Here is a 26,325-nt window from a genome sequence, read left to right on the forward strand (position 1 = left end):
GCATATTCGTCGACAGGCCTGTTAGCAAACATCTGTCCAACAGACTCTCTACCACTTCTCTACTAAGATTTGCATGTAGCCCAGAGTGACAGGCAGCGAATGGAGACTCCCCTCTTCTTTCTTTCTCTCTCTCTAAACCCCCACACACAGACACACCAGTGACATTAACTAAGTCTAGCTCAGATGAGGGGAAAACAGAGTTGGGTCTGCTCCTATGTCCATTCCTGTCGGAGACAAAAGGCTGTTTGTGAGGGAGGTGGGGGCAGTGCTATCATTGTGGGAACATAATCAGTCTGTCATTTCCGCTGCCCATGTGCTGTTGTTATCCCCAGGTCCCCTGGAAGAATGGACCTTTTGTACTGCCACTTATGTGGCAGCGATAAAGTTTCTTACAGGAGCACATATGTGTTTATATCTGGAGATATGTGCATGGACATAAAGTGCTTTGTTTGGCTTTAGTCTGCATTTACACTGCTGAAGGTGAGGTCAGCGGTGCCGGGTCGCTTTTTCCCCTCCACACAAATGCAGTCTGTATGTGGCCAGTTGAACCAGGAAATGAGACAGGGTTTGCTGATTGGCCAGAGGAAGAGAAATTAGATTCTCCCTGACAGCGCCATCTGACTGAATAACACAACAAAACACAAGGTCTGTGGATAGCAAGCCAGAGGGGGTGTTAAGGGATGCTATCTGTCTGATGAAGTGAGGATACATGGACTAACACTCTTTTTAAGACAGTGGCTGTATTTGACAGACCCCTGCCATTTGCAGCAGGAGACAATAGCCAATTTCATCACTTACCTGGTGGCCAATCAATACAGACCTGGGGCGGAATGAAGTCTCAGCAGTGTGGGAGTGCTGTACTCTGTAACAGAAAAATAAGCACAAAACAATCATCAAATCAAATCACTCTGGTATTATATGTTTAAGGTTTTAATTATACAAAAAATAGCCACACAGCTTGATGTCAAGACATTAAACTGTAACTTTATCCAGGATAAAGGATGAATTACTGTGTCAAAAATCTGATCCAACTGACAATTAGCAGTCTGTGGCTCACCAGATTTTTAAAAAATATTTCCAAACCCTCATATCAACGTCTTTAACCACTCTTTCTAGTATATCCCACATAATCAGACTGGTGGTGGAAATGTAAATTGAGCTTTCAGAGTTCAACCCTGTTACAGGCACAACTGTTATTGAGTGCTTCACCAGTCATTTGAACCACCCTCTTGTGTGGTAATGTCACCAACAGTTGGACATCTTACTGATTTAACGCCAAGGCAAATAACGGTGATTACATCAGTGTTCTCTGTGCAGGTTTCTAAGCCTTAATAATGCTTGCGTTTAACATATTCTGTGATGGCAATCCAGCTGAGGTTGGGTTTCTAACATTGTGGAATGGGATTGTCTCACATGGCTGTGTGGAGACAAATCACAGGCCAGCAACTTCAATAGGAAGCTGTGTAGATCTAGAGAAATGAGAGATCTTTGCTAACACACTTGCATCCAGTCGGCAAACTTTTCTCTGTGATGAGTGGAAAATAGGGGCTCCAAGTATTTTGAATGAAAGCCATCTCTGTGTGGTTTTTAAGACTGCTGTCTCTCTCTGGGTTCAGCCTTTGAAATACAGTTAAGACCTTTGATGGAGGTTCTCTGCCAGCCTCATGGAAAGAGAGGAAAGACGTTAAAGGGGGGGGGGGGTGAAGGCAGACACAGAAGCAGAGTTCTAGGGAGAGGAAAAGACAGAATATAAAACTTTGAATGCTTGCTGGATTTGGATGTTAACGCCTTGCGGGTTTCTCCACCTCCCTACAGCAACTGTATGCCGCCCAGCTTGCCAGCATGCAGGTCTCTCCTGGAGCCAAGATGCCTCCACTCCCCCAGCCCCTCAATACTAGCGGGCCCATTTCTCCCTCCTCTCTGAAGAATGACAAGAGTTCCTCCAGCCCCATCACTCAAGTCAAGGTACAACCCTTAACCCCTTCGACCTGTTCACCCACCAGCCCAGGCCTTGAGTGATACTTGACCTAGACCAACCTAGTTGGTGTTGAATAAAATAAAATAGCACCTACACTGTAAGCACTTCAGTGTTCCGGCCGGCCAGTGCTGAGCCCAGCCTCTAACAGGCAATCAGTCTGTGGGGCTTTAACAAGGCCCTCTCTCTCTTAACCAGAACTCTGTGGACATGGTTGCCATGGCTATGGCTTCTCCAAGCCAGTAATTTGTGGAACACATGGTTTCTATTTTTTTGTTCACAATAAAGTTTTTCCTCTTTTTTTGTAACTGAAATGGAATAAAACCATTACAGCAGTGCATAATACAAATGACAAAAGTGAAGGCTGCAACTTCTTTTTTTTGTTTGCCTTGTAAACAAACCAAATGCAGGATGTGCGTTTCGGCTGCTGTATGGCATAACTCCACTAGACCTCCATGTAGAAGAAAGGCCATATACTTCATCCCCAGTCACTAACGTTATAATCGGAAACATACGCCCATTTGGAGTAGTTTAGCTTAATAATATCACAATGGAGAAAGACCATAAATCATGTCTCGAAATGGTAGGAAAGCACTCTGGCTTTTTTCTTTGCACATGCACACACACGCACGCAAAATCCTTCAGGTCTCCTGCCTCCTGGGATTTCCTTTGAAAGATTGCCATCAAACTGACTCAACACTGTCATTTCATCACGTGAATACAATTCTCTATTTACCAGATTAGATGAGTGCCAGTTAGGCCAGTATTAATACAAATCTAATTCTTGTCAAAACATTGCAAATACTGCCAAATATCACAAAATTAAGGACTTTAAATGAAATGAATCATACATAAATGGAAAGCAAACATATACTGGCATCCTCCCATCTGTATCCACAGTCCAATGGAATCAGATTGCCTTTAGTTGTGTTTGTCTGCTTTCAGCTTCACTGCATAACAAACTGTTATTGGCACAGCAATAACAAGGCCTTGGGGCAGTCTATGCTTGAGCCATATGTTTGGACAAGAAGACACTTGGGCTTTGAAAAAAACTGTTAACGACAGCATGAGCTCTAATCTGATTTAAAAGACTATACACAGGGCAATTTATACTGTGAGAAGTGACATTTCTTTTCTGGGATGAGAGTGGTTGAGTTGTTTCTATTCTATAGAATCATTCAGCATTTGTATTTGACTTGAGTTTAGTGTTTTAGCTTACATTTGTTCATGATGGGCATTTTTTTATATGTATGGATTTTACATGCATTTAATTCTGATTGTATTCAAATGTATTTAAATATTATATTTAAAATTTATTTTAATATTACATTTATTATTATTTTAATAATATCTGATAATTTCAACATGATTTTAGCACCTTTCTGTCACCATGGCACTGATTCTCGATGATAACTCATAGAGGTTACTTTATATGCATTTATCCTACTCTTTTGGTTTTTAAAAAATATTATAAGCCAAGGAGAAATAAAATACCTGGACTGTGCCTCCCATTGCTTATCTGCAGGTACCCACAGAAAAAACATATTTGGTCCCAGTAGACAAGCTGCTGAGGGTAGCACCTTGGATAATAGTGCTCTTCATCTCACATCAGTAACAATTCTAAAGGCTGCAACCAGCCCAGTAAACACAGCACCAAACACATGCGTCCTCCTCTGACCTCATCTCAGAACTACACAATTTAGGGTTTTTTAAAAATCACATCATATTTTTTTAGGAATAGGCATATCAAAGCATATGATAAAACCAAGTATGCACAAATGAGGAATGAAATTAGAAAACAAGTTAATGAAGTAGATAATGTAAGTCGACATCTGATGAATGGAACAGCTGTCTTTGATCATTGGCACCGCCGTTATCTGGTCATTATTTATTCTTCGAACCAGAGCGCAGACACAGAGAGCAGGGAGGAGGAGAGGGAGAACAGATGAAGATGTACAGAGAGAGAGAATCTGCTTTAATTAGTGTGAACAAAGGCGCTGGGCAACTGTGAGGAAGATCGCAGTGGCACAACTCCTAAGGAACGATGGACGAGGAGTAGAGAGGAGAGGAAAAAAAGCTAAGAGAGGGAAGAACTAGGAGGAGGTATGGGTCAAGACAGGGATTCTGTAATTAACCAGGAACAGAGGAAAACTGTGCTGTCTGGGAATCCTGAGCTCCCCCCAAAAATGGAGGCAGGGGGGCCACCTATTCTGCCTTCTCTCATCTCTCATCTCTCTCTGCTGCCATAGGAGGAGGGAACACAGCCGCTCAACCTGTCTGCTCGGCCAAAGACGACAGAACTGGTCAAGTCCCCCACATCACCGACACAAAATATGTTCCACGGCAGCAAAAGCAGCCCCAACAGTCTCCTTAGCAAGGGTGGTATCCCCAGCCCACTGGAGGAGGCCTGGGCCGTGGCTCATCTCTGGGTAAGACCTCAGAGTGTCTCCACTTCACAAACAACATCCCACACAGATGCACAGATTTACACTGTTCAAACACTCATTTATAGTATGCACTCACATCCAGGGAGACCACAAGGTTTTGGTACTTTTTTAAAACTTTATGTTCCCCAAATAAATGCCACTGTCAAGATGCTATATGAAGTTCTTTTTTCTGGCAATGTGTGTTCCAGCAGACTAATTTTGCTGTCCAAACTCCACTCTATGTGTGTGTGTGTGTGTGTGTGTGTGTATAGATATTCTGTCCAGCCTAAACTCTACCGCGTTGTTCGGGGACCAGGACACGGTGCTGAAGGCCATCCAGGAGGCTCGGAAAATGAGGGAGCAGATCCAGAGGGAACAGCTGCAACATCACCAGCAGGGCATGGAGGCAAAGCTGTCTGCTCTCACTTCAGTGGGCCTCAACAACTGCAGAGTTGACAAGGTTAGGAATACTATCATATAGTCTGGCTCTGTTTTATCCCTGATTCAGGTCTTCCCCATTGCAAGCTTTTATATAAACAAGCAGTTGACCACAAAGAGTGTTCAGGTCTCCCTGCAAGTAGTGGAGGAAAGAAACTATTAAAGAAAGTAGAACATGATGATTTTGATATAGCAGTAATTCTTAAGGCTAATATTTTCTTTAATCCATGTCCAGGGTGGTCGTATTGATAAGAGCTGGCATAGTTCAGTGTGTGCATGTGTGTGTTTACTCAAATTAGTACGAATATGTTTGTGTGTGCGAGTTTAGAGGGCTCAATGTTGTTGATGTTGGTGTGAGGGCCGTGACAGGCCATGGCGGTGCCCGGTGTGGGTTAAGAAGACTCTGAAGTCTCTGCCCAATTAAAGCAGACTTGCAGCCCTCTCCGTCCCCTGACATAGGATGGGGCTGCTTTGTACCAGGAGCACACACTCCCAGGGATTCCCTTTAAAAATATCTTCAATCGATGAGTCAATCAAGGAGAGAAAAAAGCTGTCCTCCTCTCTTCAGTTTGATGCCATGTTGCCAGTTGGCTGTGAGGAGCAGGCAGGAACTGGGAGCGATACTCATTAATATTTCAGCACCTGACACTTTCAACCAACAGCCTCAACTAGGTCAATGTATATGTAAAAAAAGTCAATGAATATCTATTTTGATTTCCCTCTAATTTGGTGTTTGGAAGAGATTACTGTCAATGCAGGTGGCAATCAACTATGCTCTCACTGAAGTGAAATAAATAAATTGGTGCAGCCCACAGAGAGGACAGAGCTGGAGCCTTCTATGCATTTAGCCTTTACTAACCCAAACCTTTTATTTATTTTATTTTATTTTTTACAATAATCAAAGCCATTATCATTTTTAATTACTGACAAACAGCTACATCTTAAATGTACCACATCACAATTTCTCCCTAAACAAGCAAACAGGCACATCACCATGTACATAGTTCAGTTGAAAGTCCCCCCCTTCTGTTTTTGCATTTCTTTGTTTAGTTACAACATGGTATGTGAAGCTTTTAGCATGAGTATGCAAGCACCTTTCTTTCAGTCTCAGTCATAGGAGCAGTACAGCTGCCTCCCTACCTTCCAACTAAGGTGAGCCTGTGGTCAACCATGCAGCCGAATGTGTCATGACATGAAAGCAGTAACTGAACAATCCATGTAAAGAGACATTTTCAACAGGCAGCACACACCTACAGCTACATTGTCCATAGCAGGTAGAGCTTAACGGCTTTTTTACTCCCTGCTTAGTCTTTTGTAGGATTTTGTTTTGTTTCCTCTGAATGTTGGACTTGTCTGTTCAACATATGATAAAACAATCATCTCAGAGGAGGAGAATGCTTTGTTTTTGTTAGTTGTTTTCTAAAGGGATCTTCTGCTTGAAATACTCAGTCACTCCTCACCTGTAATCTACCTTTTGTCTATGTTTGCCACCTGAGGAGAGAGAGTGTGTTTTTAAGAACGCAAGAAAGAAACAGAAATGGACAGAGAGAGAAAGAGAGATGGGTAAGTGAATGGAGTAGTGTGAGTAATAAAGGGGCCATGAATTGAAATACTATTTAAAGAGTGCACTAATAGGATTATAGCATAATAAGTAACCAAAAAAATGAAATGCCAAATAAAAATTAGAGCAAGTTCAGGTGGAAAATGTTATAGTTTGCATTGCATTTCAAGCCAATTAAGCCCCACACACATGCCTGTGTGTGTGCATTTCTTGCAAAGACCTGCTAATAGCAATAATTGAAAGCATCACCTCAAGTAATATGTTTCTGTTTTCATTACAACATAATTTATTGTCTCATTGAATGGCACCTTAACCGAGCTCATGCTTGGCTCTCTGGCTTGTGCAAATCATAGTGAGATATTGTCACCTCTTAGTTTCAGTGACACTGCCCCTATTAGGATGGTGTGAAATGAGAGGCATGCTTTATCAAGTCAGCTAAAAGAATTGCCCCATCATCTTCATCCTTCGGCTGCAATAAAGAACAGAAGGTTGTAATTCAGCGGTGAAATGAGAGAGAAGGAGAGAGAGCCTTTTGCTGATACAAGCCAACGAACTAGAAAGGTTTGAATGCCTCAGATAAAAGCTTTCACTTCGGTCAGTTTCAGAATATTAATATTTCAGGAAAGCGCCTCACCTGACATAAATATGGTGTGGTCTTTAATAGCTCCCCTCCCAGTCTGTTGTTTGGAAGTTTATCATAGTGAGAGCTTACATGAAGAAGATTCTGGAAAGGTAACATAAATGGGATTAAGGAGAGGTTAAGATCATCCAGTGTGGCTGTTAGAGGGGGGATATTAAATATTGATTTATCCCACTGTAATGACCGGACAGAGGAGTGGGTCTAAGTGCTGCTTACAGATGGATCAATTCATCTTTTCATACAAAGTGTGTCTGAACAGTACAATGCATCCCTCCCTAACCTTTATCACTATGACTCTAGCTCTCTGTTCTACAATATACAAGCCTTTAACCTCGGGACATGTAAAATATTCATGTTTTACAGGAGCGGATTTTCTTGCTTGTCTTTTTATTTGTCTGTTTTTACTATATCCCATCAGTACAATAAAACCTTTTACAACCCTTCTGCAATTTAACTTTTTGAAATATTTATCTAAAGGTATTATTGTCTGCAGAGGGCAATTACTTTGTTCCATTATTTACCATCTCCCCCTCACCCGGTGGAAGCTTTTACCTAGAATGTGCCAGTATGCCTCTAGTCAAATACTGTACTTCTGAATCCATTTGTAACCATTTGAATTGTTTCCCCCTATTATGCACTGTTGCTATATCTGGACATGCCGCCTGTTTTTCAAGGGCACGGGTGAATAAATATCAAGTATCTGTTTCCGTATGTATTCGCTCAGATGATGCATGCAGAGACTCAACCATTTTGACGTCAAAATTTATGGCCCACTAAAATATATAGCCAGTAGATCTGCTAATTGATATTCACTGGCTCAAAAGGAAAACAATAATGTCCAGATCAATTTAAACAAAGTAAAGTTTTAAAATTAACAATGTAAATGGCAAAATGTACCTTGGTCCTTGTTATCCTTGTGTTCAGACATGCTCAGCATATCATCTCTGAAATCTAACCAATACAAGTTTTACTGTAAATGTAACCAGCCATAACATGAAAAAAGCAAGCACCGAAAGCCAGAGTTTAAATTTAAATAACTCTCCTGTCTATTGCTTCATCTAGCTCCTTAATACCGAACTGGTCAGGTGTAGTCCAATAGCTGCTTTACCGGAACACATAACAGGTGCTGCTTGATCTTGTTGCAGAAATGAATAGTATACTATAAACTGTAAATTGCCTGTACCTTAAATCCTCTTAAACTCTTTTCAGCTGCAGCAAACTGTTGCCTCTGTTACAAAAGGAAAAAAGCATTTTACCATAATAATTCATCTCTCTTATACACATCTATTAGCTGGTCCCTGATTGAGTTGGTGTCCAATGTGACTGGTCAGAAAAATCCAAGTTCAAATGTGAAGTTTATTGGCTGTGGGTAGGGGTGTGACGGGATCTTGTGAGATTAAATTGTGACGTGATATTTACATTTATTAATTTAGCTGACATTTTATCCAAAGCAACTTACAATTGCTATATATGTCAGAGGTCGCACGCCTCTGGAGCAACTAGGGGTTAAGTGTCTTGCTCAGGGCACAACGGTGGATGGGTCACAGTGGGAATTGAACCAGGGTCTCTCACACCAACGGCATGTGTCTTACCCATTGTTCCATCACCACTCTCGTCATGTAAAAAGCTGTCTCACGAGACTCACGTAATTCACATTTTTCACATGCTGACAGTCAAACCATACATTAATTTTCTCACGCAGTGAAATACAAATGTGTAACTGATAAGATAGACTCGTGGAACTCATCAACTCCGCCCAGCTGATGCCACAACGGCGCATGCCCTGATAGTAATCAACCGCACCACTCGCGCTGTGAGTCAAGACAGCTGTAATGAGTGGTAACGCAGCTGGTAGAGTTTTGCAACATAAACATCTAAAAAAGAACAGCCTTGCTCAGTTTGAGACTGTGAGCTGCACTTTATCAGAGCTGTTGAAGTTAACATGTGTGCGGATTTGTGGTAAGATTTCTGCCTGATCACAAGTGTTTGTTACTTTTTGTGTCTCATGCAACATGCAGTCCCCAACTGTGTGGTCAAATGGTCTGAAGGGGATAATGTTACTTCCAGCGGATTAATAACGGAATGCACCGCAAACTAAAGGGCAGGTAGACTTCTCATTAAATGATCACGTTATTCCCTCAATATTAATTCTGAAAGTTTTGAAAATGCAGAAAACATGCAGAGCTATTAGTCCATTAGTTTCTAACTGAATAAAAATGTAATATTTTATCATTGAGGTGAAAAAGTGCCACATTTAAAGAGGTTACTTCCCCAAGCAAAGACAAGAGGAGGGAAGACTAAATCATGACTCAGCAGGGATGATATTACATAAGAAAAGTCGATCTACATGAGAAACATCTGAAAGCAACGACTGAGAGCTACACATCATTATATTCTGTCATAGTTAGGCTATATATATTTGAATTGTCACCTGCCACCTGAATTTTGGGTTTCTCTTTACATAAATAAAAAAATCACCATAAACTGGTGCAGAAAAATTCATCAGAACGCAGGAAATAAATTTTCACATAGAGATTTATTAAAAAGAGTGTTCGATCTCATGAACCCAATCTCGAATTTCGTCTTGTCTTGTGGGTTAAGTGTCTAATCCCACCACTAGCTGTGGGCCATTTGCCTTGCCTTGTAGTTGAACTCTTTGTAACCTTGTAGTTGTATAGTCAGGTATGACAGATTTCTACACTGATGCATCAATAGCTCTTACTCTAGTTCAGACAGACATTGCATATGCGATGCCCTGGAGGTTGCGTGAGATAAAATATATTCTGCTGCTGACATGTCCCTAACTGGAATCAAAAGGTGAAAGGCCAGTGTATTAACCTATTGAACTGCCCTTTTCTGCCCGGCAACACCTCCACCTCTCAGTATTGATGACTACAATTGTCCATTTCCCATGTCCCAAAGCTCATCCTGTAAATATTCAAATGGGGCTTACACTTGTGCGCCACAAAATCCAGACTCCTAACCTATTGGTTATAGTGGTTATACTGTTCCCTCCTGTGTGTGCGCATGCATACAGTACATGTGCATGTGTATGTATGTGTGTGTGTGTGTGTGTGTGTGATGCCGGGGCTCTATTCAGGCAAAGCCCTCACAAAGACTTTGAATATAATCTTGTCTGGTCTGCAGCCCTGGAAGCAATTTTCTGCTCCTTTTCGACTGCTGTCTTGGAAATTGCAAACCAAGGCGTTTTGGCTGCAATGTAAATCCTTGGCATACAAGGGTTTGCCCATCCAAATTAGATTATGCTCAGCTCCCAGACACTGGCTGTAGCCAGCAAGTGCTATTGTGAAGATTGCTTACATTAATGCTTTGTCCAATTGTTCATGTTTGCCAAAAGAATAAAAATAATGTATGACTCTGGATAATATGTGCCTGTGCATGTGAGTGACTGTATGTGTTTGCGGGCTCTTTTCCCAGGTCAGGTCTTTTGCTCTGTCTCGCCTCTTCCCCAGAAAGACATCAACACTGCATCTTGGTAGGGTCATTTGGCGGTGGTGGCTCCATTATTTTCTACAGTTGTCATTTTACATGGTGAATTTCTGGCCTGCTGTAGTTGCTCAGAAATGCTGCTGGCCTCAGTGGCTAAGACCTGTGATACTGCACTCACCACGAGGCACACACAGCAAAGGACGAGGAAAAGAATAGGCCACAAAGGACCATTTATAGTCTACGGTATTGTTGCAGTAGACACATAATGGCTCCAGTGTCCAACAAGTCTTGAGGTTTTGTCCATATGTGAAAGGGTTTTTTGGTAATGCTTCAGTTTCTAAAATCCTGCTGTTTGCAACCTGAAGTGTTGATAAGGCACTAGATTTCAGACCAACTTAACAATCCCCCGGAGGACTCACTGAACAGTTCTGGATCATTGAGGATTGGAAACCGTAAAAGTACATGATGTCAACACAAGTGATCTCAGCAGTGTGGAGAGAACATAGAAGTGAACACTGTGTCAGAAATCTGTCATAGCACTGAGATGGATATATAATATACATTTTCAGCACATCTGAGAATTGCAATATTCTGCATTTAACAAAAAGTGTATAATATATTAAAGATCACACCAAAATGTCCCAAAGTAGACCCACCAACACGTAAAAGAAATCTAACTGTTTAGACTAAATGCACATTTCAAATTTGCATTGAAGGGACATTTTGTGGTTTTGACTTATTTTCCCTCCAACAAAAAATAACCAATCTTGAATAATGATAGCATATCCTTTTATTAAAAGCAAATAATAAACATTACATTGGCACAAAGCCCAGAGTGGAGTTTCCTCACAATTTCTTTACATAGTTTAAGCTCCTTAATTTAATTAAAGTCCTTCTCTTCCTCTGTTTTAAACAAATGAGGTGATGCCCTGGCAGTACAAATGGGACTGGAATAGCTGGCCGTCTCTGCTCTGTGTGATGTTGAGGACGACTACTATAGAACAGATGCCAGCCTTTTGTGGCTGCTACTGTTGATTCTGCTGCTGCCTGCATTAGCCTTAGCAAAGGGAGAGCTATGGGTAAAAAGAGAGCAACAGTCTGTATGAAAGGAACTGTGGGTTTACCGCATGGCTGGATGTATTTAACATTTAAATGGTTCAAAACTAGCAAAAACTACTGGAAAGCTGCAGACTTATAAATAACATTGCAACTGGTTACAATAAAAATACAAAACAGATGAGGCACAGAGCTGTGAGGAGCCGTAGCCATGTTGAAGTGCAGTCTTTGTCTCCATCAGGGCTGGGACAGATTGTTGGGGGGTTTAGTCTGAGACCCTCACAGACTCTGAGGGCCACAGACCACAGTGATGACTGACACTTGATACATAAAGCCCTGTATTGTGGTCAGACAGCCATTGCCTTCAACTTGCCACATACCAGGTGTGTGATTCAACCAGAGCCAGTTCAGCACATTATCAAACATAAGTGGCTGTTTAGGGCCCTGCAGCTGTTAAAGGTTTCAACGATGAAAATGTTAAACGTTATGCAATCATATACTTTCCACCATGAGGGAAACATGGATGGGATTTTACCAATAGTTTAGAGATGGAAAGTAAAGCAATTAGATTTACTTTCATGGATTTCACAGAAAGGGCTAAACATGTCATTTGCTGTATATACAGTGTAGACTATTATATGACTTTAAGTTGGCAAATTCTAGTGATTTTTGGAAGGAATAAAATGTGTCATGCCTGCCAGCTGCCCGAAAGAAATGAAGCAATTTTCTCTTTAAATGATCATTCTGATGTCAAAATGTTTTGGGGAGCAAACTTGCCAACTTAATCTGTGCTTGTGTCATCTGGTTTACCTTTTCCAACATGGGAGTCAGATCATTTTGTCATCTCAAAATCAATCATAATTACTTAATAAAAACCCATGATAACAATGAAATATGTATTTAATGATGAATTAGAAAATTAACTAAAGCATGTTTTGGACCTGGCCCATTAGTCTAGTAATACAACATGCAACAAGGCCTGGTTTGTTTCTTTCCATCAAGGTATTAATAACAAATGCGTCTGAGAAAAAGTATGTCCAAACCTCTTTGTCGTGACTATTGCTTGGTACAGTTAAGCCCATCTTCACAACTCTTTCATTAGAGTAGCAGCGTACTCAAGTTTCACTACCAAAAACCATCAATTTTGTTCTGATGTTAAATTAAAACTTTTTATTTCACATCTAAACCTGCAAAAAAAACACTGTCTACCTTACTCTGTCTTTTTATTTATTTTTCTTTCATCTCTATTTAAACAATCTCAGGCCATATGGCTTTTCCTATAGCCTAAAGCTATTTACAAAGGAGAGCGTGAAGGAGTGTCAGTATTGGCAGTGTGTTGCCTAAATATAGGGCAGGAGTAGGCACAATGCACAGGGCCATCCGCCACCCGCCTCTGCCCAGAATACACCCTGTGGGCAGAGCAGCAGGCCTCCGGCACATGTTCTGTGGCCGGCCAGATTAAAGCTCTCTTTACAGCACTGACAAGGGCACTTTTGGGTTCTCTCGCCCAAGAAGTTGCACAGACTCTGCTATCTAGCCTCCTTCTACTTCTCTCTATTCCTCAATGACTCACGACTTCAATGGACAGCCATGCGCAACTGAACAAAATGCATCCGTTACCAAACTTTACAGACAAAAGACTGCACAGGCAAGGCAGATGAGATTATTGTAGGTGGCAGTTCTCCACTACAGCTCAGAGTGCATTTCTATAATTTTAGTTGTGGGGTGGAGAGCCGCATGCTGAAGTCATTTGAGGGAGGGACCGGTTGCTTGCCAGCGGTCGTGGTCAGAGTGGGAGGGGAATAATATGTACTGTTACATCTTTTGTTTCCCGTCTCTTTATCTTCACCTCTTCACAGCTGCATGCATTTTCCGTAATTATTTTGTGTTCAAAATGTTTTATCACTGCCTTGTACTGTACATTATAAATACCATTTTATATCAGCCACCTACTCCCTTCTCTTTTCCTGGCAGAATTGCCAGCTTCTCGAGATACTGCATGTCCTTTGCTCCTTCTCTGTGTCAGAGTGATCAGTAAAAATTTAATGACACTATAAAATAATAAAAGTGCCATTAATTTATCACAGCACTTGATTCGTGGGCAGTAAAGAAGCATTAGTTCACTGAATATTTTTAAGCCTTAAAACAACCCTGATGCTGCACAGATAATTTATGTCCCTAATTTCAAGTGTAATTCTAATTCACAGATATAAATCACCAAACTTATAACCAATAAGTATATTAAGCCCAGTATATAAAATTTTATGAAAATTTGAGGTACCATATTGCATAGTCTGATATCAATTAGCATAGCTAACACAAGGAAGGGAGAAGTACTTACTGTAACTACCCCTTTATATCAAGCATGTAAAATGCTGGCTCGAAAAAGTACATGTACATGTTTTGTATATAACCACAAAAAAACCACATGATCTTTTTTATGTCAAATGAAGTGAAGGTACTTCAAAGAATCCACCAAGAAGAGCTGTCTAATGTACTTATATTCGCTAATCATATGACTTTGTGCGGCGGAGAAAGAAGTTCAACACTGAGGTAGTTATTAATGAAATTCATTGATGGATGGCCCCTGTTCTCTCTCCTTCTCAGCCCAACATGATGCTTAATGATCATGAGTTTATAAAAGGACTTGATTGATCAGGAGGGACCAACGAAGCACAGAAGAGGGACGAGATGACTACTTTATTACACACATACAGTACCCATGAACGCTGTGTCTTCCTAGTGGACTGTCCAAGTAGCATCTGAAGCAGCACCATTGCCCATCCAGCTAATCGCACATCAGTCACTTTGTCATCGGGCTGCTAGCTTCTTTCATTAAGAGCAATAATGTGGCTGGGTGATGAATACAGCTCTGTGCGCGCGTGCATGCATGTGGTGGTTAACACAGAATGTGACACTGAGAAAGGCACCATACTCCATCCTCTCTTTACAAAGCGTCCTCTTGCCCAGCAGGGACCACCACATATGTCATAATTAGAAAACACTTAAGTAAGCAAAGGGCCGTCAGATAGACAGGCTCTAATCACTGACCATAAGCAGGTAATGGTTAATTGTATATCAGAATCACTCAGCTGGCCATAAATAATGACTGCTCCTTCAAGTATGATGGTAAATTGCAGTGCTCTTTCTGTCTCTCTCACACAGTCCTTTCTTTTGAGGAATAGTTCTTGAATAAATAAAAGCATGAGGAAAATCAAAATACTGTGAAAGGCCTCAAATGGATTTGAACCATCTTCATCCTTCAGCTTGTCATATTTTTTAACGCTCAAGAAAAAAAGGTTATACAAAAGACAAAAATTAGACTGATATCTAAATTGGATTTTTCTCCCCCCAAAACGTACTGTAATTACTGATTATTTTATTTGTCAGGAAAAGACAAGAAAATAACTCAAATGCAGCCATAAATAAATATTTTCACTTACAATAGTTTGGTCTGCTTAATTTTTTATCACCTTCTCCTATTAGTGGAAAACAAAACTTCTCTGAGGGGGGAAAAGTGAAAAAACAACAAAACGGTGTGATGCATTACAAAGAAGCGGCTGAAAGATTAATGTGTGTGTTTGTGTCGGTGTGTGTGTGTGGCAGGGGAGCGGTTAGTATTGTTTGGGGACTCTACCTGAATATGTGTTCAGACTGCATGTGATAGGCATGTTTAGAAAAGAAGCAGGCAGAGGTCATTGCAGACAGTACATCTTTGAGATTGAATGCTCACCCTGGGAGTAAAACAAATGCTTCTTTTTTGTTGAATGGTGGCAACATGCCTGCTTTTAGTGTCATCCAGGCAAAACCTTAAGGGGGGATTATTTGTATCATGCAGAGTCAAAGTGTCCATCTCCTAGTTGAGTCTTTAGAGAGGAAGACAGCCCTTTGCTAATGCCCTGTGTATTCACTGAGGAAGTAGGTCATTCAACAATGGAGCCAGCAGCAGTCGGCACTCTCCCCTTGCATAATACATTAAGTGTAATGTGCAGCAACTATTCAGAGGCCCCCCGAAAGCTGTTATTTTATTCTGTAAATGCACACGGACATGACATTTAATATTGTCACAGAGCGCTGAATGACAGGGTTTCATTGTGCGTCAAGTACAACATGATGCCAAGTTAAATCTGAGCACAAAGCGACATGACAAACGCGAAAACACGGTGTGTTCTCTAAAGCATGAACTCTAAATAAATGATGGGCGCTGAGCTCTGGGCACTGTATACTGGAAGGGAGGATGTAAGGAGAAGATTACAGAGGAAAATCTGAGCACTGCAAAGAGGTCCACGGCCCCATTGTGTGCTCGGGATCACAAAGTATCCTTCTGTAAATCTATTTACAGCACCCCTGGCCCTCACTGTCTCTCTGCCTCCTGTGATCCATTATAGCCGCTGCTGAATAGAAAGATGAGAGAGGAAAAAGCTACATCTAGCTCATGTCAAAAGAGCAGCTCTTTAAAAGATCCTCCATTTATCAGACACTTTTTTTTTCTTTTCAAAATTTCACATTCCTGATGGTTATTTTTTTTAACAATTATTTTAATGTAAAGACGTGTATTTGTGCTTGTTGGTTTACCTGGCTGTTTGTATTTTCCTCTAGGAGAGGGCACATTTCGAGAGCATGGGGCACCACCTCGGCAAGCTGGGTGAGGAAGGAAAGATTGGCCACAGAGTTATTGACCTAACCAGGCCAGAAGATCTAGATGGTAAGGCCATATTCATTTCGTTTGCCTCTTTTTTTTCTTGTTTTTTTTTTTTTAAATCGCACATAATTGTGATTGACTGCTTGTACATCAGATGTCCACACAAATTCTAAAAGTTATTAATGTTGAGTGCTATATACACTCAAGACAAGTTCTATACTTTGAAAGTAATAGAAGTTTTGATGGCTGATAAAGCCCGCTGCTGCATGTCTCTCACTTTAAGATGGTAAAATGGTTTGTAAGAGGTGTGTGTAGAAAAGTGCGTGTGTTTAAGAGAGATGTGGGGGTTGGGGTGAATGCCGTTTGAAATGAGCCGTAGCTCCGAAATTTTCACAGGTAGGTGAGCGTAGGACAAGGGTGCCTGACGACAAAGCTGGCTTTTTTCCAAGCTTGGCTCCAGTTGCTGTTGTGCTTGTTTGAGGTCCTGGGCACAGGGGTGTAAATTTGGTTTGCACCAGAGTGACAAAGCGTCATCTCCCTTTGTGGCGCTGGTTCCTACACAGGAGCAAGGAGTACTTCATTGCACTAATGTTTGTCCGACATAAATATTTGCTGCATTTTTCATGGCACTTCAGGGTCAGGGCAAAGAGGAAAATGGTTCTGACTCATCTTTGATGCCTGAAAGAGGGCAGAAGGATAGATATTTCTCAGGACAATGTAACCCATCAACATCTTTAAATAGCATCTTAGACACATTTCCCATCAGTTTTAGAAAGATATGCTCCTGCATAACTGGTTCTCATAGACATTTATAAAAAAAACATGTTTTACTTCTCATAAAAGTGTTTGTTTACCAACTCCAAAGCAAATTTCTAGTTTCACATCACACCCAATCTTGAGGATTTGAATTAGAGGTGCATTTAGTGGATTCATTGACATGTTTCCCATGTGAGCCACAGAAGCAGATCCCATCCCACCCATCTGACTGCTCGGACAGATGTGCTTCCAGTGCTCATTCTCCCAGTGGGAACCTTCCCTCTGTGGCTACCGTGGAGTCAGGACCGAAAACAGAGCGTACACCAGGGCAGTTGTGTCCTTTTAAGTCCTGCGCAGGGCAGAGGGAAAGGCTTGCGCCAGACGCCTCACATCAGTGTTCCCAGTGGGCTATGGATTAGGAGCAAGCAGAGGTTAGAGGAGAGGAGAGGTCCTCTTCCCAGGGGGAAATGGCTGGGAGCCAGGGCAGTACACATAACTCAAAACACAGTTACCATTTCTTCTCTTTCACCACAAATATATCTGTCTGTCTCTTTCAGCTTCACCAACAGCAAAACACGGCTGAATGATGTGAAGCAGGGTTTTATGATGTGAACCACAAAGTGTTTACTCTGAGGACATGTTTACTTTTGAAATCCTTGTTGTGAGGACTCTCTACTCCAATCGAGGCTTGGCTCCCTGGCATACCCTGATATATAGGAACCTACAGTACCTATCTAAGTACAACTTATTTGTGCTTTCTTTAATAACCAACATTTGCTGATTTGCATGTCAGAAATCATGAAGATGTCATGGTTAGTTAAAGTTTGTTTTTATGTTCAACATGTAGCAAGAATCTGCTTCACATTAAAATATAGTGATTTTTATTCTTTAACAACTTAACAATGGTTATGTCACCAAAGATGTCTAAAAAAATGTTAAACTAATCAAGCTTATTAGCCAGTTTTGGGGATCATTCTGGTACAGTAGGAGAGACATTGATTTGGAATCCCCTCTGTATTTCATCACACTTTTCCTCAGTAGTTCAGAACACACTGAATATACTTTGGTTGTTTCCTGAAAAGGAAAATTACTGGGTGTACCTCCCAACCCTCACATAGGGCGTGAAAGCCCCTTGGTATGTTAGCAGCTTTCCCTTCAGAACAGAGCAGCCACATTGAGCAGGCCCAGCCTACAGCGGACTTCTGTCATCACAGTAGTTCACAGAAAGCTTTAGGTCGCTTAAGCTAATATTTGCAAAGCATGCAGCAACCAAAGTCCTAATGACTTGGAAAAAAGTGGCAAAGGAATGGAAATAGATAGGATTTCCTTCGTTTTGCAAAGCCACGAGCAGCACACACAAACTCACCGCAAATTCATTAGGTCTTTCTAAGCTTTGATGAAAACATTTCTAAATACCACAAAGGCCTCAGCCCAGCCAGCCCCCTTTGTTCATTCACAAATGGCAGTATGGAGTTGCTGTGTAGCTGAGTTTGTGTGTTTGTCCAAACCACCCCCCATCACTATGGGTCTGCAGAGAACAAAGAAGTTGTTGAGAGATGTGTGGAGGCAGGAAACAGAATTAATCCAAATGCCCAGTGTGATAATATCAACCATAGAGTGAGAAATGATGAGGCTGTAGCCAAGCAGCACCACTAACAAAGTCCTCATGGAATAGGATGAGAAGAACAGTAGTGTTGCATTGTTGTTACAGATCACTGGTGATGGGTTTTGGTAGCTCGGAGCTGTTATGAAGTTTTATACGAGTTGATTGTTTGAAGGGGCTTTTGTTGTTGTTTTTCTTCCACTGTGAGGCCGTGGGAATCAAGCTCTGGCTTTTATTGCAGAGGAGTTTTCCTAGAAGAAAGCTAAGATAAGGCGGCTCAGGCATAATGATTTATCAAGTCCCAACAACAATAACTGAATAAGTCAACACAATCAATAAGAAAGTTCTGTTTTGAAGTTGGCAAGTTGCCAAATTTACCCCCAATAGGACACATTTCTGTGCGTTTCTTGTGTCTCTGTGTGTGCATGCATCTCCTTTTGTGTGTGCAAAGCTGGGATGTTGTGGAAGATTAGACCCACTTTAAGGCTAAATGCATATGAGAGGGGATAGAGTAGACAAAAGTAAAAGCCATAGCCTGCATGTTGAAACAGGTTGGCTGTTTGTTCCCAAGTTCCCATGTGTGTGCGCGCGCACACACACACACACACACACACATGCGCTCCTCAAATCATCCTGACTGGAAAAGAAAAAAAGGACTGACATGTTATAATAGGGCTTATATCACTTGTAATTTGTAATGGTTTAATTAGCATGCTATGAGCTCAGGCTCGAACAGGGGCACTGAGCACTGTATCCCGTCTGCCCATACACATTAATCTAGCCTGATCCTGCTCCGAGGGAGAGGCTCTATTGTCAGCAGTAAATGCCTTCAGTCAGAGGTGTTAGATTTGATCCCAACAGGGAGGGCTTGGCAGGTTTGCGTGATTGTTGCCTGCTCACCGAGGCTCATCCTCTCGAGCAGATTCCTGGGTGACATTACGAGTCTGCCCACAGAACAAAGATGAGTAAGGAGGAGAAAAGGGGGAGGAGAGGGGACGGCTGGGGCAGTGCTACCCTCTGGCTTGGTACATGGTCGAGTCTGAGCCTGCAGCTCACAGGTGTGATAGGCCTTTGGGCCTCACTACATTCTCTCTCCATTTCTCTCCCTTTTTGCTGCTTCCTACACTCTCCCTTCTCCATTTTTTATACCCCCCTCCCCCCACCTCCCCACCACCACACACAATCATTCTTTCTCACTGTAATTCATGCTGCTCATCTGCAGTGTTTCCAGGAGAGACAAATTAAAAGGGGATTCTCATATCGCTCTGTCACACTTGAGCTGCGGGCCTCATGAATCACAATAAATTCTATTAAGCAGCGCTCCCCCTGTTTCGCTCCTTCCCCAGCTACCACCCAGGGGGCCTGCCACTGTCACTGCTAAAAATCTGTGTTTATTTACACAATCACACACCTAACTAACTGATTCCTACATGTCCAGTACCTCCTGGAAAAAAATAGTTAATGCTCATTTGCAAAATGTCACCGTAGGGCCATGATTTTCAATGAAAAGACAGAAACAATGTTGCAGTAAATTGCATGTTGCAGCTTCTAGGGATTTGCTGAGACTGGCTGCTAATGCACAGGATGCCTCTGATTAAGTCATATATATTATGGGGCTGAATAAGGAGCCAAATGAATTTACCCGCACAGGCCTGTATGGTCTTATATATATTGCCACTCTCCCAACACTGTATAGTGATGTTCATACTGTGATATATATAGACATATATTACAGTGAAGAATTTTTCAGGTCAAAGGTCAAACTCTGTGTTAGGCTGTTGGTTTCCCAGAGGCAGCCTTATTAGGTCTGAGTCAGATTGATAACTTCATCACTTTGTTCTTTACAAATCCAGGACCACAGCGCCTGCCTCAGTGCGAGTGAAGATGATGCAACACAACTGTTGTTCATTTCAACGGCTTTCTGTAGCATCAGACAGAACAGACAGGCACTTTTCTACGTGCCATCATGGGAGCAAAAAACCATGCCTCATCTGGCTTCCCTCCAATGAACCAAGTCACGTGGCTGGTTTCCTGGCTAACTATGGATATGGCACTAGCTGATGGCAGGCAGTTGTTTTGTCCCCCTCCCCGTAAGAAGCTCACCTCTGCCCGTATGCATGCACACCAGTATATAAATTGCTGAATCAGTGTCAGTGATAGAGTAATGGCACGGGAGGCATCGTAAATTACAGCAAGCGATCCCAGGGCGCAGACACTGGCTGTCGTGTCTGAGTGAGCGCTGCGCTCCTGAGCTAATGAATACCTTCATCTGGCCCCGGCAGTCAGCAGATTGCCCCGCGTTGATGGATACTGTCAGCCCTCCGCCACACCACATTTCATTGCACAATAAACATGGTTGTCAAAACCAAACAAAGTGAAATCAATTCATCCTGTACAGTGAGTGCATGCTAAATGAAATTAACGTACTGTGGGGTTTGGTGGCAGCAAAGGTAGTGTATTATTTCTGAATTCATGATGGCTTTAGGGCCTATAGCCTTCTAGGAGATGGTACTCGCAGAGTTTGAAAACGTGTTAATGAAACTAACACAAAGCTCCTCTTTAACGGATTCTACTACTAGGACATTCATAGAAATATGCATTCACATATGAAACATGTATTTTTAAAACTAGAGACTAAGCAAAGGGAAGGGTTTTGCAGGTGAGGCCTTCTCTTGAGGCATTTGGATGAGGATGATCATATAAAATAAAATAAAAAGAGAGAGAAAAAACATAATTCAGTGCATCAAGTTATACTTAATATGTGACAATGAATGAGACAACATTATGACAATCTTTTAGGAAATTATAATAAAGGTAATATATTGTTTTTAACCTCTATTTTAGACATATTTTAGACTATTGTAACATCAAGAGAAGGTTTACTTCTTTCCCCCAAAATGTAAGTAATTTATGTATTTATTTTATATATACTTTTTTTTTCTCCTAAAGACAGAAACAGGATTTTGAGATGAGCCCAGCACATGTTGTTAAGTATATGATTGTGACTTCCACTGGACTATAACTATATGACAATAAGAGCTGAATCCTATCGGCAGCAAAAGCCACAATGTGAAAACACATTTTCCACTGGCCTCCCAGATGAAGGCAAGCCTCCGTGGATTATAAATGTGCCTATTTGACCGTTTAACATGAGCTGGTGAAAATCATTTGGGGGGCCTTTGTATTGGGAGAAACAGGTTTCCTAGTGGGCAGCAGAACCTTAAACATTCTCTGTGAGCATAAACCAAAACTAACCTCCACCTCTATTTTACTCGAGGTGGTTTTGTGCCCCAGAAGCTGTGTGTGTGTGTGTGTGTTTCACTACTTGTCTCCTATAATACTTGTAAAGTAAACTAATAAAACATGACACCCTTTTTCAAAAGTGAAGACATTCAAACTCTTGAGGGTGAAAATGGTGCAGCAGCATCTTCCGTGATTACAGCGGAGCGAGGTTTCTGAGGATTTGGAATTAATGTCTCTGCACAGCCCTCCATTACTCATTAAGAGTTTGATTTTGTTTATCAACTGAAATAATAATAGAAATCAAACCCCAGGTAACGTGTGCCAAGGCTGCTAGTGGAATGGTCTAATGAGAAGGCTTCACATGTGGATGATGAAATATGCATGAGTCATCCCAAGCTTTCTTTTCCAGATTTGAGATCATTAAAGATGTATCGTAGCATATGGAAGGCTTTTTTTGTCTTATTTTTCAAGCCTTGTTTATCAACATGTTTTTGTTTGTTTAAATATTCATATTGCTTTTATTTAATTCTTTCACATCTTACATATAAAAGGAAGCAAATGCGCATGCAAACAGAAATCATTATCAGTCTGATGTACAGTTTAATACTGAGAGAAACTCTTATGCTGATTGTGAATGCCCTGATTGAGAAACAGCACTTTGCAGAATCGGCAGTCTCTCTTCGCAAATGTGTGCCTGGTTTGTTTGTGTGTGTGTGTATGTATGCTTAAAGTAGTAAGAGAGAGTGAGGAAGAAGAAGGGAGGGAAAAGAGAGAAAAAGTAAAGCAGGGGAATGTCGTGCCTGAATTTATTTATGCATGTGTTAAAATGTACTTCGGCAGAAAGCTTTATTAAAATTTGCCAGAGTTCGAGCTTTCCTCCTTGATTTTCTATAAGTCCCGTATTTGTTATTTATCTTTGCATTCTTGCAAATTGTATGGACACTATGAATGTCAAAATGAAATGTATGCGGCAGAATAGAAAAGTATGAACACTTGCAGACCAAATATTTAACTGCCATTGAGGTCTGAGGGCTTGCTCTTTTGGTTTTGGATAGACCTGACAATAAGCAGCATAGCTCCCCCTTAAACTGACATTGTAGTCGCTTTTATAGCACATAAAATATAATCCAGTCAAGTCAGGTTTTCCACTCTAAACGGGTCTGTAGCCCTGCACTCATCTGAAACAATGCTCATGATGATGACGGCAGTGATGACGGTAAATGAAGGAGAGTTTGAACATGGCTCGTCATTTAATCAATGTCTTGCCTCGCTCTCTCTTCTTGTTCCTGCTCTGGCTATTCCAGGTTGCAAGGAAGTAAATGGCTCTGCAGATAAACCCCAACCCTATTATTGTTGGCCAACAGGAGGCGCTGGATCTACTGAGGCACGAGTCTTCAGAGAAGCCCGAGGAAGGAACAACAACGAGCCCCACATTAAAAGGCCAATGAATGCATTTATGGTGTGGGCAAAGGATGAGCGGCGCAAGATCCTCCAGGCCTTTCCTGACATGCACAATTCCAACATAAGCAAGATTTTGGGTAAGACCTTTTAGCTGCACTTATGTCACTGGCAAATTAAACAGAACTATGTTATCATGAACTAACTTCCATTCCTGCCTCTGTACCCTTATTGCTATACAATAAGTGTAGCTGATCTGACAAAGTAGTTTGTATGTACAGGAGCAGGTTGTGTTATCTCATAGGCCATTGTGCACCAGGACACCGCAGCATACAGATGGATTTATAGCCCATCACTACCATAAGTGTTTGTCATGAAAAATGACAGAGGCTAAATGGGTCTTGCCCCCTCAGCATTGGAGTCCATACATCAGAGCTGTTATAAGTGCTGTCATCCACTTACTAGTAAGACACTTCAGAGAGATGCAGTATTTACTATACTATCTTGTTGTTCCTTACTGTTTGACATCGAAGCATGTCTCTCGTCTCAGATAATATGCAGGCTATCAAGAAGTTGGTGTGAAATGCATGATAAAACATGATTTTGCTGGAAAACTTACAAAGTGCAGTGCAATGTTAATCTTAAGTTTAGACCCCATGTGGGAAAATTTAATTCGACCGTGTATTTCACATAAATTATTTGTTCTTGTAAGATAGTGAAGTGGAGAGCCTCTGACTCTATATGATTACATAATTGATCATTTAAAGATAACATCCTAATTGGAATACTCTTTAATCATGTTTACAATCCGTTATTAAGGCTGCTTTTTTTCCAGCTTGTGTGAAAATACTGAAATCTGAATCTACTGCGTTGGCTAGGTTCTCGGTGGAAGTCCATGACAAACCAGGACAAGCAGCCATACTATGAAGAGCAGGCCCGTCTGAGTAAGCTCCACCTAGAGAAGTACCCAAACTACAAGTACAAGCCACGGCCCAAGAGGACCTGCATCATCGACGGGAAAAAACTCCGCATTGGAGAGTACAAGCAGATGATGCGCTCACGGCGGCAAGAGATGAGGCAGTTCTTCACTGTGGGGTAGGTGCGCAGTCACAAATCCCTCAAACTAGAGCTTGTTCTCATACAATGTAAGCACCATTTCCAAAGGCGAGTGTTGAGTTAAACTCCACTGTATTGGTATTTAAGACAAGACTGACATGCACATTAAAATCAAGTGTTTTTCAATAGCTGTGATTTACCAATTTTAGACAATAGCAGTCTGCAAATGGAGCATGAAGTGCAGACATTATTACAGGATATAAGCTGTTAAGTATAGACTTACAGAAGGCTGGAGGGCAGCAGGCTGAAGCTTAACACTTTAATTTACTGTGTGTGGTAAGCAGGAGAACCCTCCTCCAGGTGTTCCCATGTCAGTCATAAGCTTCAGTGGCTGGAGTATCAATCATCCTGCACAACAGCGAGAGTAGCACTAACCACGTATTGGTTTTATGTCACCAATAAACTGGGTAGCGTTCCTGAACAGCTCAAGACGGGAGCTGTCAGGAGAACCTCTCTTTTCCCAAATCATTTTCACAGAGCTGCTGGCTTAAAGCTGACTGCTGTAGGAAACCCCTAATCCAACTATCTCAGTTTAAAGTGCTGCAAAATATAAAAATTTAAATATATAGATATATACATTTAAATATATAGATACATTTTTGAGACTACCATAAGCAGCACTCACTCTTTAAGTGTTTATGAAGGTCAGATTAGGTAAATCATGACAGAAAAGTGGGTTTGATCTCAATTTCTTCTCTTTCTCCTACATCCAGACAGCCACCACAGATTCCCATCACCACCAGCGCCAGCATGGTCTATCCTGGGGCCATCACCATGGCGACCACCACACCCTCACCTCAGATGACGTCAGAATGCTCGAGTGCATCAGCGAGTCCTGAGCCATCCATTCCTGTCATTCAGAGCACCTACAACATGAAGCTAGAGCCCAGTACCATGGCAAACAACAGTGAGCCGGTCAATGGCGAGGATGAGATGGACATGTACGAGGATTTTGAGGATGAGCCCAAATCAGACTATAGTAGTGAAAATGACACACAAGAGCCAGTCCGCGCCAACTGAGTCCCCTCTTTAATGGGAAAGGCTAATGCAGACACAACACTCGTACAGGAGGATGTCCCAGAGGGCTGGTCTGATCTGATCCGATGGAGCGAAAGAGCAAAAGAAAAGTACACCACAAAGGTTTTGAATATGTATTAAAAAATTAACAATGATGTATCATTTAGGAGCCAGCATGCAGATGTGGCTTCATCAGAATCAAAAGCTATTTGGTCTTAAGTGTTTCTTCAAGAGTGTGAAGCAGTTTGGTTGTGTTTTTTTTTTTTTATCTCATTGTTTATTTTGTCATTGTGATCATGGACATTTACACAATTAGGTCATTGCCTAGAACAAAAGACGGAACTTGAAATTGAACATTTAATATGAACCTATAATTCTTAGACTCATTTATCTTGTTTTCCTCTTCAATTAAATGATTTTGATATATTGCATAACTGTTCAAGATGGGAATAATATTCTCACTCAGGTATAGTGTGCCAGCCAACAGCTTGTGAATGTTTTCAATCAAGAATCAATTATTAACAGTACAAAATATCTCAAAATTCATATGGAGTGGTTCCAACTTATTATAGCGGGAAATTACACATTATTATTATTATTATTATTATTACTGTGTTTTCGTTGTTATTGTTATTACACAGACTGCATAATTTAGTGCAGAAGTGCCAAACATTTCAAGTTGTTTCTAAAATCTGTAAAGTCTTTTGGGAGAGGCTTCGTGAGTCTTGGACAATCTCTTGATCTCTTAATACAGCTTCATTATCCAGTCTTTCTTTAATTTACTCTAACAGAATAAACAAATGAAACTCAGGAACTTGGAGGCAGCAGGCTCTGCAGGAGGTTAGACTATGTGACATCTAGGTGGTAGCGTGTGATGCTAGCTGTTCTCCAGGGAGCCCAATGCAGTGATCATCAATGAAACCGGCCAGCCCTTTCATTTTCTCACCCGAGTCCACACAGAGCACCGTGGCATCCTTAACTCATTTCAAGCTCCGCAACCCAGT

The 26,325-nt window shown here is 41.4% G+C and overlaps 1 protein-coding gene across 1 annotated transcript in view; it reads left to right on the forward strand.

Annotated features, from left to right (window-relative positions):
* sox6 (SRY-box transcription factor 6) overlaps window positions 1-25,324 on the forward strand; it is a 127,304-nt gene extending 101,980 nt beyond the window's left edge. The window contains 8 exon segments of the mRNA XM_038701185.1: window positions 1,816-1,965; window positions 4,225-4,369; window positions 4,372-4,404; window positions 4,674-4,861; window positions 16,146-16,251; window positions 23,155-23,328; window positions 24,067-24,283; window positions 25,018-25,324. Of these exon segments, the coding sequence (XP_038557113.1) occupies window positions 1,816-1,965; window positions 4,225-4,369; window positions 4,372-4,404; window positions 4,674-4,861; window positions 16,146-16,251; window positions 23,155-23,328; window positions 24,067-24,283; window positions 25,018-25,324 (1,320 nt within the window).
* The last annotated feature ends 1,001 nt before the right edge of the window (window positions 25,325-26,325 follow it).

The sequence above is a fragment of the Micropterus salmoides genome, unplaced genomic scaffold (assembly GCF_014851395.1).
Source record: "Micropterus salmoides isolate LMB-PRFRI ecotype aquatic unplaced genomic scaffold, ASM1485139v1 Ms_hic_scaffold_6, whole genome shotgun sequence".
Lineage (NCBI taxonomy): Eukaryota > Metazoa > Chordata > Actinopteri > Centrarchiformes > Centrarchidae > Micropterus > Micropterus salmoides.